Consider the following 16,534-nt stretch of genomic DNA (forward strand, 5'->3'; position numbering starts at 1 on the left):
TTTTCTCTCTGTCAGTGATGTCAGACTGAGTGCAAAGAAGGATACTCTTCTGGAAGGAGCCCTGCTTTTGCACACTGACAGTGACAGCTGACATTCTGCAGCAAAACTTGTTTTCAATACAGGCTGTCTCCAACTTAAGGCATTCCTTCCATGCAACAAGGAATCTTGAGTCACAAATCTGCAACACCACCTCCCCATTGCTGGCTCATCAATTCGGAAAATAAGGGAGTAATAAGTTATCCTTTAATGCAAAGGTACAGTGGTAGAAGAAAGTTAAAAAACAGCTCTTACCCAAAGAGTAGTTACCCCCACCTAACCCCAGTTACTATGTGGATGTATTTTTGATACTTCAAGTTGTAGTTTTAGATTTATTTTCTTCGTCAATGGATAAATGAAAACAACTCTAACAATAGATTATACAGAAAGGAATGATCAAACAGAACTGAATGCTATCGTTTGTACTTTATTTCAATAACATCTGAAGAACTCAATAGGGAGCTAGCCCCCCTAATAGCACTTATAACATTGCACTTAATGGGAAATAGTGACTGGATTCCAAACAACCAACCTACACGCTAACTTTTGTAACACAAACTGCAAAGAAGTTGTAGAAATGTCTCTGTATTTGTATCTGATTTAATTTACACTGTATTTGCTCTAAATTACAACATAAGTAACTTAAGACGTGGAAAGCACAACCCAAGAGTTTAACGAAGAATGAATAAATATTTCTTGTAGGGTAAATGATAGGATTTTTTTTTCTCTTTAAAAAAAATTTAGAAAGAAGAATTTTAGATATAAAACCAGAACACAGATGAGTAAGAAGAATATTATCAAATGTAAAAATATTACACTTAATTTTAATTCGTGAATTTCTGTACGAAATACAAAATAACCCATACTATACCAAATTTATAAACTGTACCAAAATCATTTCCCAAAGTAATGATTAATCACAAAACTTAAAATGCAATCAGAATGTTTATGATAGAACACATTATATATTTAAAATATCCAAGCTAAGCATCCTTACAAGAATAAATCGAATTCATGAATACACCTTATACATAATATATACAGCATTCTTTTCTAATGGTTTTTTCCCTGATTTTTTTTTTGGCTGCACTGTGTGACTTGCAGGATCTTAGTTCCCCAATCAGAGATTGAATCTGGGTCTTCCATAGTCAAAGCGCATAGTCCTAACCACTGAACTACCAGGGAATTTCCACTGCTTTAATATTTTTGTAACACAAGCAATGCATTATATGATGCCCAACTTCATATTTTAATTTGTGTACCTGAAAATAAACAAGGAAGCAATCGAGTTTTCGTTTACTGGAACCTCTGTCAAAGTACTGGCCACAGGTATCCAAAATAGTGCACACCAGTCTAATCCTGAAAAGGTGCTCAGGAGGGTCCAGTGAACTTGGAGAGCCATCAGAGTTAACACCAAATGAAGTAAAAGAATAAAGAGTTCTAAAAATAACAGCTGATTCCACCATTCTGTAATTATAAAGTTCCCCTAAGAACTTGGCACTGCTGATACGTCTCTGATTAAATTTAGGTTGATTAACCTGAAGCAGGAAGAAAAGAAAAAAAAAAAGCAGATTTCCATTAATGAACAGAAATGTGTTTGAGAAGAGCTAAAAATCATCTCTGTCACTTGACAACATCACTCACTGAACAGAGAAAAACTAATGGGTTCTTTTCTTCTTTTCCAATAATAGGTATCCTTTTTAATCACTGCAGGAAATGTCTATCTTTAAAATGTTTTAGTAAATAGAACATGTTAAATATTAAATACTAAATTGTTAAATGAATTTAACAGTTTATGAAAAAAGTTAAAACGTAATTCTCCCTGTAACTTATTTTCTCTGTAATCCATGAATTTTAAGGAAACAAGCTTATAGAAAGAGGAAGCTGCTTACAGAAATTCTTATCAAGTGAGTATCAATTCTCCTAATTAATAAATTTATGAGTTCCTATAACATGAAACTCCAAGACTGACCCAGAAAGAATAAAAATTTACTATATTCTTCTAAAATAACCTTAACTGGACTGAGAAAAAGAGGCAAAAAATATTTTAGCATTAGCCTGAAAGGAGACTAGAAAATCTGACACATGTAGGGTTTATTAAGAAATCACTATTTCCAAAAGAGTAACAGTAAGTGACATCATATGGGAAAAGGAAGGTTTTCAAATCCTTATTTTTCAATAATAGGATTTAAAAGCTGTCTGAATTGTCCACAGATTTCAATTCGGTGCAAGTCTTTGTTACCTCCATTCCTAATCGAATATCTTCTAAAACTCCATCCACAACATGGATTCCAACATCTTCCTGGTAGAGCACTAGTCCTGCTAAGAGGTTGGCTACACAGTGAATGCTGTTGTATTTCACGTTCCAGATGTTTATCATACAACAAATCACATAGTCTTTCACTTCTTGATCCTGCCAAGGCAACTTTCTCATCTGTCTCAAAACCTAAATGAAGAGAATATTATTTAAATTACTAATATAAGCACAAAGTAGCCCAACATATCCAATAATACAGATATTTTATTATGACTGTACAGTCACAGAACTTTTGAAATGGAAAATATTTTAGAGATTCTCTATCAGCCTCTTCATTTTACAGATAGGAAAAATAAGATTTTTCTAATTATTGGAAAAATGTATTCACATTTTCCCTTTATCTTTCATTAACATCCTCAAATTTCCTAGAGTTTCCAGGGTTTCAATCAAGCTAGCAGTATACACTCATACTCAGGTCACTGAAATACCCAAGACTTAACCAAAAACAACATTTTCTTTTGTGCATCATTTGATGTAAATAATCTCAGACACTTCTTTATATAAATGAAAAGTGTCCAATAAGGAAATATCAAGACCAATTGGTTAAAAGATCACTTAAGTAGTAAGATGGGGACACAACATCTACAGTTTCCTTGCATGTAAAGTGGGGATGACAGGCACTTAGGCCGTAAGTCTGCTCTAAGGGTTAGACAAGTTCAAGTGTGCGAAGTACACTGGAACATGCCTAGCACATTATAAGCACCCCATAGAAGTTACCGATTACTTTAAAAAAAAAACTCTACTGGTGATGAGAAAATCAGCAGAGCTCTACTTATCATCTAGTTCTTTCCAGATTTATTCTGAAAGAAAATAGATACTTGTTGGCAGCTTGTAAAGTAGTCCTTTTACCTCTACTCTGTACCCACAATCCATCTTTCAAGCACTAATTATGTTCTTGTATCAGCTTCAATGGAAATGTTAATGTCATCTCAACTGTATAAACATTCCATACTTCTCAAACTTTTAGCCAATTCTAAAGCCCCTTTCAAATCCTAATTTTTTAACAACTACTGTCTCTGGCTCCCTGAAAGTGGTTTTGATGTTCAAAGTTGCACTATCATTCCTCATCACCTTTTACCCCAGCCACTTATGACACATGTATTATTCATTGTCTCTTATCCATAGGTGTCCTCTGCCCAGAATTTAATTTGCTTTATTTTTTTTCCTAAAAAGAAAAAAGTCCCATGCCATGTTGTTTCAACTTGTTGAGCTGACCAAGAAATGTTTATTCAACACGTCTTACTTAAAAGTGAAGGTTCCAATGAGGTAACTACAATAATTAAGCTAACAGGTCAGTGGTTCTTAATCTCTTCTGGAAGTCGACCCCTGCTGAGAATCTAAAGAAAGCTATAGACCCTCTTCCAGAAAAATACAGTCAGGTCCAGAGATTTAAAATTATTAAATGTAAATCCATGGCTGATTCATGTCAATGTATGACAAAAACCACTACAATACTGTAAAGTAATTAGCCTCCAACTAATAAAAATAAATGAAAAACAAACAACAATAAAAAAAAAACAAAAATAAAATTATTAAATGTCAGAGGATCAGGGGCCTCCAAAAACCTACTAAAGGTTAAGAACCCCTGTACTAAAGCAAAATATTTAAAGGTAAATTCACTACAGAGTATCAGAGACTAAGTAATAGTTTCAAATATACACAGCATCAACAGTAAATAAAGAAGAGAATTACCATTTTAATTAGGTTTAAAAGGAAAACAAAACACATGTCCCATAAACTAAATATTACCACATAAATTCCCTCTTTTGATGACTTATATGGAATCAATCACTCCACTGGTGAGACATTTATAGCTCTGCTTCAATTTCTCCATTTACAAGATTTGAATACTGCAAATTACTTACATTTCTTATCTATACTTTGTGGAGCACTGAAGCAATTGATAAACTGAGTTGATTTAGGAAGACTGAAATATATGTCCTTGACCTAAAACAATTTGGTGCAAGGCTACAAAGAAAGTGAACTGCAATCAGTACAATTATCATTAGGATGAAAAAGAATTAATTTGGTTGAATGTTATTAATATATAAGCTCAGCACTACCACAAATCACAAGTTGACTACTGCTCTATTTCATTAAAATTTACCTTCTCGGTGGTAACCTTGGAGAGATCTTTGTACAAAAGCTTCCGGACATATTCTTGAAGAGGAGGACGTTTCTTTTTCACTGTTTTTTCAGCTGGAGGTGGGTTGCAGTAGTAATATGCATTCTCCACCATTGTGACATATCTAGCATCGAGATGCATCGCTTGTTTCTTTCTCATCATTTGTTCCTAAAATATATAAAGCTTAAATCAGTCAGAATACTTTCATTCTAAGGTTTCTTTGTTCCTAACTAAAGGTGCCCTTTCCAGGATAAGGTTTCAAGATAAAGGGAAAAAACTAATTACTAGGTATTTCTAAGAATATACAAGTGTAGTAACTGTTGTATCACTAGTCATGTTTTTAGAACAAATTACTCCGTAACTACTTGGTCTTAGGCTCTGTCCAATAAAATACTCACAGAACTTTGATACAAATTTAACTTTACTTATAACTCTGCCAAACCACATGAATTCTACATAAAACAAGGCTTATATATGAATTACTGAAGTTAAGGGCTGGGACAAAAGTTGAGAATAACTATTCATAGAGCTTGGGCCATCCAACGTTGTACCAGGTAAATCTGACATATCTCTACAGACAAGAAAACTAAAAGCCTTTCAATGTCTTACAACTCATCCAGTGACCTCAGCATCAGCTCAAGGAGGTTATTAAAACAATCAATCATCACCTACTTCATGCTTCTCAGCCTCACACTACTGACATTTTGGACTGGAAAGTTCTTTGTCTGGTGGGAGTGGGAACTGTTCCGTACACTGTGGGATGTTCTGCAGCAACCTTCACCTATACCCACCACATACCAGTTGAGAACCAGAGATGAACCAGTTGAAGATCTTCAAACAGCATTCCTAGTTCTTAAAACAGCACTATAGTAAGAATTAAAATTACTGCATTTATTCAGCCATTCATCAAACATTTTACTTGGCACTTAACTTAGCACTATGCTGGAAGTCACCAATGAACAAGACAGACATGGTTCCTACCTCTGTGAAGCCTAAGAGTCTGCTGCAGGAAGACAGAACAATCAAGGCAACAAATAAACTAATCTTTTAAATACGAACTGTGATTAATGTTACGAAAAAAAATAATGAGAGTAACAAGAGCCCACTTTAGTCAGGACAGGTTAGGGACAGCCTCTCTGGGAAAGTGACACTGAAGTTGTGCTCTGAAGGATGACAAAGGCTGAGAGCAGCTGAGGCAGAAGCAACAGCCAGACAAGGGGCAATGAGGAAACGGAAGGATCCGCTACAGGAACTAAATGCAGGCCAGCATGGTGCCAGGACGGAATGGCACGAGATCAGCTCCAAGTGGGGAGGGTTCAGTGAGACCAGACTCTGAAGAAGTTGGTAGGAACAGGAGTTTGAAGCATGTAGAGGGAAGCACGATGAGCTTTAAGAAGGTGTCTGGACTAGGGTGACGGGGGGTGGCAGATGGAGGCAAGAGTTCACATTTTGGAAAGACACTTGTGTCTGTAAGTTCAAGAAGGGCATGGGTTGCAGCAGGTTCATAAACTCATCACCTAATCAGTGTCCGCCCTAGCACGTATCAGAGGTTTGCAATTAACGTTTACTAATACACAAATTAATAAATGAATTTTTTAAAAAAACATTTAATCTTTCCCATGGTCCGTGTTTTCATACATGTAAAGCCATCACATACTGGGGAGAAGTTTTGCTCTTCATAAGCTCAATTATGGGTATACCAAGGTTCACAACTGTTTCATTTGTCTATGAATCTGCTCAAGTATATGGTTGTAGCCTAGCTCCTCTCCTGACATCTATTCTACAATCTGTGAATGCTTATTTAATGCCGGCTCCTCCAGACAGAACAATTCCCTGTTGAACAGGGCTAGAGATAATGACCACTCCTTTTAGGTTCTTTGGACAAACAAAAGGAATGCATCACTCATCATTTGTACATACACAATCCAGTTTTAAATCAACATAAGTTTCAACCTGTTATGCAGACTACTGTTCTGTTATTCAGAACCACTTCCCCTAACACACACACCAAACTACTTTTAACATCAGCCAAGAATAATTTTAAATGCAAACCAGTTAAAAGGTTATATGTGTTCCCAGATAAATATGAGTATATTTTTTATATCATCCCATAAGCATTTGGGTGCTCTACATGTTCAGAGAAACTTCTCTAGTAACAAACCATAGAAATGATCTCTGAAAATACAGTCTTATCCTTATCCATCAGAGGGTGAACAGAATAAAAACCACAATCACAGAAAACTAATCAAACTGATCACATGGACCACAGCCTTGTCTAACTCAATGAAACTATAAGCCATGCCGTGTTGGGCCACCCAAGACAGGTCATGGTGGAGAATTCTGAAAAAACATGGTCCAGTGGAGAAGGGAATGGCAAATCACTTCACTATTCTTGCCTTGAGAATCCATGAACAGTATGCAAAGGCAGTAAGATATGACACTAAGAGATGAACTTCCCAGGCCAGTAGGTGCCCAATATGCTACTCGAGAAGAGTAGAGAAATAGCTCCAGAAAGAATGAGATGGAGCTAAAGTGAAAACAACTCCCAGTTGTGGCTATGACTGGTGATGGAAGTCAAGTCCGATGCTGTAAAGAGCAATACTGCATAGGAACCTGGAATCTTAGGTCCATGAATGAAGGTAAATTAAAAGTCGTCAAACAGGAGATGGCAAGAGTAAACATCGACATTTTAGGAACCAGTGAACTACAGTAGACTAGAATGGGTGAATTGAATTCAGATGACCATTTTATTTACTACTGTGGGCAAGAATCCCTTAGAAGAATTGCAGTAGCCCTCATAGTCAACAAAAGAATCCAAAATCCAGTACTTAGGTGCAATCTCAAAAACGACAGAATGACCTCTGCTCATTTCCAAGGCAAACCATTCAATATCACAGTAATCCAAGTCTATGCCCCAATCAGTAATGCTGAAGAAGCTGAAGCTGAACGGTTCTATGAAGACCTACAAGACCTCTAGAACTAACACCCAAAAAAGGTGTCATTTTCATCACAGGGGACTGGAATGCAAAAGTAGGAAGTCAAGAATCATGCAATAACAGGCAAATTTGGCCTTGAGGAGCACAAAAGAAAGCAGGGCAAAGGCTAACAGTTTTGCCAACAGAACGCAATGGTCATAGCAAATATCCTCTTCCAACAACCCAATAGACAACGCTACACATGGACATCACCAGATGGTCAATACCGAAATCAGACTGATTATATTCTTTGCAGCCAAAGATGGAAAAGCTCTATACAGTCATGAAAAACAAGATCAGGAGCTGACTGTGGCTCAGATCATGAACTCCTTATTGCCAAATTCAGACTTAAATTGCATAAAGTAGGGTAAACCACTAGACCATTCAAGTATGACCTAAATCAAATCCCTTATGATTATACAATGGAAGTGACAAATAGATTCAAGGGATTAGATCTATCTGATAGGCAGAGTGCCTGAAGAACTATGGATGGATGTTCATGACAGTGTACAGGAGGCAGCAATCAAGACAATCCGCAAGAAAAAGAAATGCAAAAAGGCAAAATGGTTGTCTGAGGAGGCCTTATAAACAGCTGAGAAAAGAAGAGAAGCTAAAGGCAAAGGAGAAAAGGATAGATATACCCATTTGAATGCAGAGTTCCAAAGAACAGGAAGGAGAGATAAGAAAGCCTTCCTCAGTGATCAGTGCAAAGAAATAGAGGAAAACAATACAATGGGAAAGACTAGAGATCTCTTCCAGAAAATTAGAGATAACAAGGGACCATTTCATGCAAAGATGGGTGCAATAAAGGACAGAAATGGTATGGACCTAACAGAAGAAGATATTAAGAGGTGGCAAGAACACACAGAAAGTGAAGTCGCTCAGTTGTGTCCGACTCTTTGCAACCCCGTGGACTGTAGCCCACCAGGCTCCTCCGTCCATGGGATTCTCCAGGCAAGAATACTGGAGTGGGTTGCCGTTTCCTTCTCCAAGGGATCTTCCCGACCCAGGGATCGAACCCAGGTCTCCCGCGTTGCAGGCAGACTCAGGCAGACGCTTTAACCTCTGAGCCACCAGGGAAGCCCAAGAACACACAGAGGAACTATAAAAAAGATCTTCATGACCCACATAACCACAATGGTGTGATCACTCAGCTAGAGTCAGACATCCTGGAATGTAAAGTCAAGTGGGCCTTAGGAAGCATCACTACAAACAAGGCTAGTGGAGGTGATGGAGTTCCAGTTGAGCTATTTCATATTCTAAAAGGTGATGCTGTGAAAGTGCTACACTCAATATGCCAGCTAATTTGGAAAACTCAGCAGTGGCCACAGGACTGGAAAAGGTCAGTTTTCATTCCAATCCCAAAGAAGGGCAATGCTGAAGAATGTTCAAACTACTATATAATTGTACTCATCTCACATGCAAGTAATGCTCAAAATTCTCCAAGCGAGGCTTCAACAGTACATGAACCATGAACTTCCAGATGTTCAAGCTGGATTTAGAAAAGGCAGAGGAACCAGAGATCAAATTGCCAACATCCACTGGATCATCAAAAAGCAAGAGAGTTCCACAAAAACATCTATTTCTGCTCTATTGATGATGCCAAAGCCTCTGACTGTGTGGATCACCACAAACTGTGGAAAATTCTTCAAGAGACAGAAATACCAGACCATGTTACTTGCCTCCTGAGAAATCTGTATGCAGGTCAAGAAGCAGCTGTTAGAACCAGACATGGAACAACAGACTGGTTCCAAACTGGGAAAGGAGTATGTCAAGGCTGTATATTGTCACCTTGCTTATTTAACTTATATGCAGAGTGTATCATGTGAAATGCTGGGCTCAGTGAAGCACAAGCTGGAATCAAGGTTGCCAGGAGAAATATCAATAACCTCAGATACGCAGATGACACGACCCTTATGGCATAAAGCAGAGAGGAACTAAAGAGCCTCTTGATGAAAGTGAAAGAGGAGCATGAAAAAGCTGGCTTAAACTAAACAAAAAACGAAGATCACGCCATCCAGTCCCATCACTTCATGGCAAACAGATGGGGAAACAATAGAAACAGTGACAGACTTTATTTTCTTGGGCTCCAAAATCACTGCAGATGGTGACTGCAGCCATGAAATTAAAAGATGCTTGCTCCTTGGAAGAAAAGTTATGACCAACCTAGACTACATATCAAAAAGCAGACATTATTTTGCCGACAAAAGTCTGCCTAGTCAAAGCTATGGTTTTTCCAGTAGTCATGTATGGATGTGAGAGTTGGACTATAAAGAAAGCTGAGCACCAAAGAATCGATGCTTTTGAACTGTGGTGTTGGAGAAGACTCTTGAGAGTCCCTTGAACTGCAAGGAGATCCAACCAATGCATCCTAAAGGAAATCAGTCCTGAATATTCATTAAGGACTGATGCTGAAGCTGAAACTCCAATACTGTGGCTACCTGATGTAAAGAACTGACTCATTTGAAAAGACCCTGACATTGGGAAAGATTGAAGGCATGAGGAGAAGGGGACAACAGAGGATGAGACGGCTGGATGGCATCACCGACTCGATGGACAGGAGTTTGAGCAAGTTCTGGGAGTTGGTGGTGGACAGGGAAGCCTGGTGTGCTGCAGTCCATGGGGTCGCAAAGAGTCAGACACGACTGAGCCACTGAACTGAACCAATAAGCATCGGTGTATTTCAAACCAAACTCACCCTCTCTTCCTTTCTCCTATTTTCTCATCTCTGTGACTGGCACCATCATCTGCTGGCATGCTCAAGATGGAATCTTGGGTCTTACCTTAGGGCACTTTCTCTTTCTCATTATCTCACCACATCACATCAGTTCTACCTCCTAAAATTCTTCATACAGCCAGTTACCATTCCTCATCTTCCCACCCTTACCATTTCTTTTTTTCTCTGTAAGATCTGAAAACAGCCATTTTACTGTTCTGTCTACCTCCAGCCTCAACCACCTCAATTATCTCCTCTACACTGATCTTTCTAAAAAATTAAATCTGATCATACCTATCCTACCTGCTTAACATCCTTCAATAGCTACTCACTGCCGTCGGGGGGAGGGGTATGAGTTTCTCAGCACAGCACTCAGGCTCAGGGCACTTTTATAATCTAGGCTGTGTTCACCTCTCCAGTCTTATCTGCAGCCTCTTAGTGTTTCTCTCTTCTCTGCCTCTGAGGTTCAGGTTAGTCTCTAAAATAAATACTATTTTTTCAGGAAACCTTTCTTGACATACCAAGACTAGATGAAGCACTTCTCCTATGCAGACATATATTACCCTATGCTGACCCACAGTATTAGATCACATTCCCCTTTTTCAGTTGTCTAATTACTCATCTGAGTTATAAGACTATAAATTCCCTGAGGCCAGGGACTATCTTTTTCACTCTTATATCCCAAGGGTCCGACAGAAGAGTCTGCACTCAAGGAATACCAAGCAGCTATTAGGGAAGATCCTTTCTGACTCATTAAGTCTAGCTTAAAGTACTCCCTCGATAAGTGCATAAGATCCTCTGCACACCTTTCCCAGTTAAAACATGTAGAACACTATACTGGAATTAGCACTAGATAGGGACCACTTTAAGGATGCCAACTATGTTTGTTTCTTTGTACTAACCCCTCCCAATCAGCAAGAACATCATTCCTGCAGTTCAGTGCCTGACACACAGGAGGAGCCCCCAAAATGTTATATGATAAATAAGGCTCCTATCCAGAAAGCAAGACAGTCAATGATAAGGCTTGCTGCTCTTGCTACAAGACAGGGAAAGATACCCTGAGCCACGAAAACCAGTCAAGCAAGAAGGACTTTGGTTTGCAGCAATGGGATAAGCATCCATACCATGACTAGTAAACTTTCCCCAGTAAACAGTAAACATAGACAGCTCAGTATTACAAACAAAATATAGTCACTTTTAAAAGCTAATCTTTCTTGGCATCTCTATTATAATATGTAGTGTCTCATTTAGCCGTATCAGCTAGAGCCAAAGAGAAGGAAGAGTTTTTCCTATGTTAAAATAAAAATTTCAACTGGGAATGATTATTATTCACTTGAATAAGCCTAAAAAGAATGTGGAAGTCAACTCCATATGATTTCACATCAATATTTTTGTCTACTAGACAAAATATTAATGCTTGTCCCATTAATATTTGTCTACTAGAAATAAATTACTATGATTTTTCATTTTAAATATCATTGTCAGAGAAGTAGTCAAGCTTATAACTAGATTCTAAAAAAACAACACAGGTAGAGAAAAAGACGCAATCAGCACTTCTATAAAAGCAACACTGACGCAATGACAGTCTATGTCCAGAGACTCCACCCAGTGCTCTCTGACACGAACTGATACCCCTCCCCCACCACACTGTCTCCCCGTGAGGCTCCAAGTGAACGCATGGGTATTACCAATAAGCATAACTTAACTGCTTAAAAAACATGACTGCCATTTTGGCATCCTAATTAGCTTAAGAAATATCTTCTTCTCCAAGTTAATTTTTTAAGCTTATGTTTTGTTTTTTAATTTTAAAAATTTAAGTCCCATCATTTATGTGGTTATGGCACAGTAACAATGTACCAAGAACATTCAGAAAGATGGCTCTAAGTTTACCAAAAGTTATCTGGGGCTGAATTCAATCCCACTCTACAATAGTGTGAACTCACTGACAGCCAAATGAGAAAAGCTCCTATAGCTCTTCAGGAATGGCTGGAGTTCTTACTGAAGTAAACATGTTTAAATGGTTGATCAAGGTAACAAGCACTGGTCAAAATTTTTAACCCCTGAGTAAATCATGAACTTCAAGATCTTGCTACTATCCTCAAGCCCTTACCAAAAGTACACTGGTCCTCAGGTGAGATTCTGGAGATCTGAAAAGAAATCTTCCACATGTTTCCAGTAGGGTACATGCCATTTCAATATGGTGATGGGAAAAGTCTGATAGAAGCATCTGTAATAATAATAATGACAAAAACCCAAAAAGACATTTCAGTCCTATTAAAGAAAACATTACATACCTAATATGTGGAACACCTTTAAAAAATGTCACTGTAAAAAAAAGAAAAGCTAAACACAACATTATAAATCAACTATACTTTCAACTAAAAAAAAAACTAGTCTATTTTAGATGTCAAGCTTTATCACAGGGTATCTTTTGTGTTCAACCATAAAATTTTATCTAAAAACACCAATATATTTAATGTCATTCCTTTTAGATATATGAAAATTAATTTATCAAAACTCATATTTATCAGGAGATGCTATATATTTAAATAAATGCCACATACAAATAGCTAGCATTTTCTAAATATTTTCTGGTTTGGCTATACACAACATTTACCTTTAAAATTTTGACAACAAAAGGCTTATTGTATGAAACTTAACAACATATTACAACATTTTAATATATAGCTCCCCAATATTTTTCTGTGCATATTTTCTAAACCAAACAGGTTTAGTCATATCATTTAATAATTTGGCTTTTATTTTGGCTAACATGAGTATTTTCCATGTCCTTATTTTTCCTTCTATGGTATAATTTAGAGGGTACATAGTACTTATGAATTATACTAAAACCTCCCCAATTCTTATTGATGGAATGTTTTTATGATTTTTTGCTACTATAAACAACAGTGTAGTGCAACATTTTTGTAGATAAATTTAAATACATTTATGATTATTTCCTTAAACCAAATTTACAGAAATGAACTTGAGTCAAACAAATGTATATTCTTCCTACATATGTCGGTAATTAACACAGAGATATACTAATGTTTAAGATGTTCATGGCATGATTCCCTTCAATGACAGCACTGAAAAAACTTTAACAACCTCTTAAAATGCTGTCCAAAGTTTCCCTAATGTACTCTGTAGTCTCCTGAGATGCTCCAGGTAGGTTTAGGAAACTAAACCTCTTGAATATTTGCAACAATTGTTCAAAATATTTTAAACATTCTTAATCATGCAGTAAAGAAACATGTTTGTTTAACTAAGGGTTTTCCAAATGTATCTGAATCCACGAGTGTGTGTGACATAGGTAGTGATATCTCAAGGAAATCAACTTGATAAAAAATTTGTTATTGTTAGTAATGACCAATTTCAAATGCAGAATTATTATTTCATCTGTGCTTCATATAATTTCATGGTGACTGCAGCCATGAAATTAAAAGATGCTTGCTCCTTGGAAGAAAAGCTATGACCAACCCAGACAGCGTATTAAAAAGCAGAGACATTACTTTGCCGACAAAGGTCCATCTAGTCAAAGCTATGGTTTTTCCAGTAGTCATGTATGGATGTGAGAGTTGGACTATAAAGAAAGCTGAGCACCAAAGAATCGATGCTTTTGAACTGTGGTGTTGGAGAAGACTCTTGAGAGTCCCTTGAACTGCAAGGAGATCCAACCAATGCATCCTAAAGGAAATCAGTCCTGAATATTCATTGGAAGGACTGATGCTGAAGCTGAAACTCCCAATACTTTGGCCACCTGATGCAAAGAACTGACTCATTGGAAAAGACCCTGATACTGGGAAAGACTGAAGGCAGGAGGAGACAGGGACAACAGAGGATGAGATGGTTGGATGGCATCATCGACTCAATGGACATGAGTTTGCATAGAGTCCGGGCATTGATGATAGACAGGGAAGCCTGTAGTCCATGGGGTCACAAGAGTAGGACATGACTGAGCAACTGAACTGATACTGTTATCAGCTTTACCACACATAACTAGTTAGTTACTAATGAGTTTCTAGTTTGATTCCTTAGTGGACAAAAAATTGTAATCTGAGTAATTTCCTTTTTGTAACTTGCTGAGACTTTCTGATTGATTTTGGTTCATTCATGTGCATTTGAAGGGACTGTACATTCTGATTCTGTTGGATATACTGTCAATTAGATTAAGGTTATTAATTGCATTGTCCAATATGGTACATACTCACTCACTCACTTGCCTGCCTATGCTTTCAGCTACTAAAAGGTATTTTTCAGTCTTTCACTATGACTGCAGATTTCTCTTTCCTTATTGATTTTTGCTTCATGTATTTTGAAAATAATTATTGGATGCATACTGATTCAGGAAGGTTAACACTATCTTTATGAACTATGATTCTTTATTTCTAACAATGCTTTGTGCCTTAAAGTCTACTTTGTCTGATAATAATCTTATATTTTTAAGTGCTTCCTTGGTATATTTCCCCCATCTTTTCACTTGAGGCTTCCTGGTGCTAATATTTTAAGGGCATCTTCCTTGCAGGCAGCACATAATGTTGTTTCAATCAAATCTTATATTCTTAAGGCTTTTACTTAATGTAGTTTGTCCTTCTACACTACATGTGATTACTGTTATAGCTGTATTTGTATCTACCATCTTATTATTTGTTCTCTAGCTTGCTCATCTATTAATTGTTCCTTTTTACTTCTTTGTCGTCCTACAGATTAAATATTTAATTGCATCATTTTCCAGCATTTATAAACTAAAGCATTAAAACTTTAGATTTATCTATTAAAAAATATTTCAAATGATTCAGCACTTACCTTTAAACAATGCAGTGTATCATTTTTTGTGAACATCTTAAACTTAGTGAGTTCTCCAATAAAACGAACAGTTTTGTTCTTTGTTTCAATATTGATCTGGTCCTTTTTTCGTACCTACAAATTAAAAGAAAAGAGACATTGCTTAGTAGTCTGAAATCTGTGATAAGAATTGTTATTTTAATAAGACTGAATTCACTCAAGATATTTTAAATAAATTTGGGTATAGTTTCTTGCTATATTCAAATTATTCTAAGTTAAGACAAAATTAGCTCCGTGGAACACCAGGGCCAGGACGTGCTTTCCAAAACAGTTTCATGGCCAAGTAATCTGGGGAAACAATGCATTTCAGCAGCCTTAAAGAGGTTCTCAAACAAAGAAACCTATTTAACTTAATTCAAAGTTTCTCAAATTTCTTTGGCAACATAAAACATACATACCGCCTTTGAAATGTTAACAACTATTAGTTTGTTAAATTAATATTATAAGGAATATACATTAGGAAATGTTCCTTTAAAAATAATAAATGCCTAAAGCTCACTTAAGCAAAAAATATTAAGGCTTAGTCAGTGTATTATAGTTATGAACTATATACTACATTTTTTATTGTAAATACATTAGTACAATGAAATTTCCAATACAATCACTTTTTTTTAAAATTATCAATAGTCACAGTCATATATCAAAGTTCAAATCCTTTGCAAATATAAGCCCCCTACTTAGGCACACATTTCAAAAAATACTGAACATAACGAAATCCTATTACAACAGTACAATGTGAACAGACACATCAAGATAAATGTAAATGGATTTAACCTCAGAATTATATTTTCATCAGAAAACCAAACCTACAGTATAGAAGACTTTTCTTTGAACAATAACAATAATATGGCAGTTCTTTGAAAGTGTGTGTGTGTGTGTGTGTGTGTGTGTGTCTGTCTGTCTGTCTGTCTGTCTGTGTGTGTGTGTGTGTGTGTGTGTGTGTGTGTGTGTGTCTGTGTGTGTGTGCATCTGTGTGTCTGTGAGTGTGTCTGTGAATGTGTGTGTGTGTGTGTTCTAACCTCACCCACACCTGGACAATGAGTGACAATCTTTTACATAAGTATTAATCTTCTACATAGACAATCTACACTTAAATGGAATTCATCATCTTCCTTTTAAGGACCACCTTTCTGTAGCAAGCATTATGCCTTAATTTTCTCATCTGTAAAATGGAACTAATCAAAGTAAGCTGTATCATATAGGGTTGTGGGTATTAAGTGAACTGATACATACAAAGCACAATCAATAGTGTAGTGACTGGGACCATAAACAGTTCAATAAATACTAGTCATTATGAGTTATATCCACATTTGTACATGCATCACTAACACATGGGCACAAAATCAATGTTCACTGACTGAACAAATTAATGAAAATGCTTAATGTTTACACATATATTGCAGTGCCATGAAAGAACTAAGATGTGCAGTTCACAACACCTGAGCTCATGTAGTCATTCTGTGCCATTTGGGAGTGAGGGTGGGGGTATATTATCCTGGATAATGCATATAAAACTCCCT

The 16,534-nt window shown here is 36.8% G+C and overlaps 1 protein-coding gene and 1 pseudogene across 3 annotated transcripts in view; both read right to left on the reverse strand.

The window, feature by feature from the left end:
• The window catches only part of UPF2 (UPF2 regulator of nonsense mediated mRNA decay), a 92,121-nt gene that overhangs the window by 29,368 nt on the left and 46,219 nt on the right, over positions 1-16,534 (reverse strand). For all 3 annotated transcript variants that reach the window (XM_020893135.2, XM_020893120.2, XM_020893130.2), the window contains exons 10-14: positions 14,976-15,089; positions 12,280-12,396; positions 4,461-4,646; positions 2,279-2,482; positions 1,299-1,574 (exon numbers count right to left, since the gene is read on the reverse strand). In XM_020893135.2, the coding sequence (XP_020748794.1) occupies positions 1,299-1,574; positions 2,279-2,482; positions 4,461-4,646; positions 12,280-12,396; positions 14,976-15,089 (897 nt within the window). The remainder of the gene's footprint in view (positions 1-1,298; positions 1,575-2,278; positions 2,483-4,460; positions 4,647-12,279; positions 12,397-14,975; positions 15,090-16,534) is intronic.
• LOC139036875 (small nucleolar RNA U3) lies at positions 6,549-6,669 on the reverse strand (annotated as a pseudogene).

The sequence above is a fragment of the Odocoileus virginianus genome, chromosome 9 (assembly GCF_023699985.2).
Source record: "Odocoileus virginianus isolate 20LAN1187 ecotype Illinois chromosome 9, Ovbor_1.2, whole genome shotgun sequence".
Lineage (NCBI taxonomy): Eukaryota > Metazoa > Chordata > Mammalia > Artiodactyla > Cervidae > Odocoileus > Odocoileus virginianus.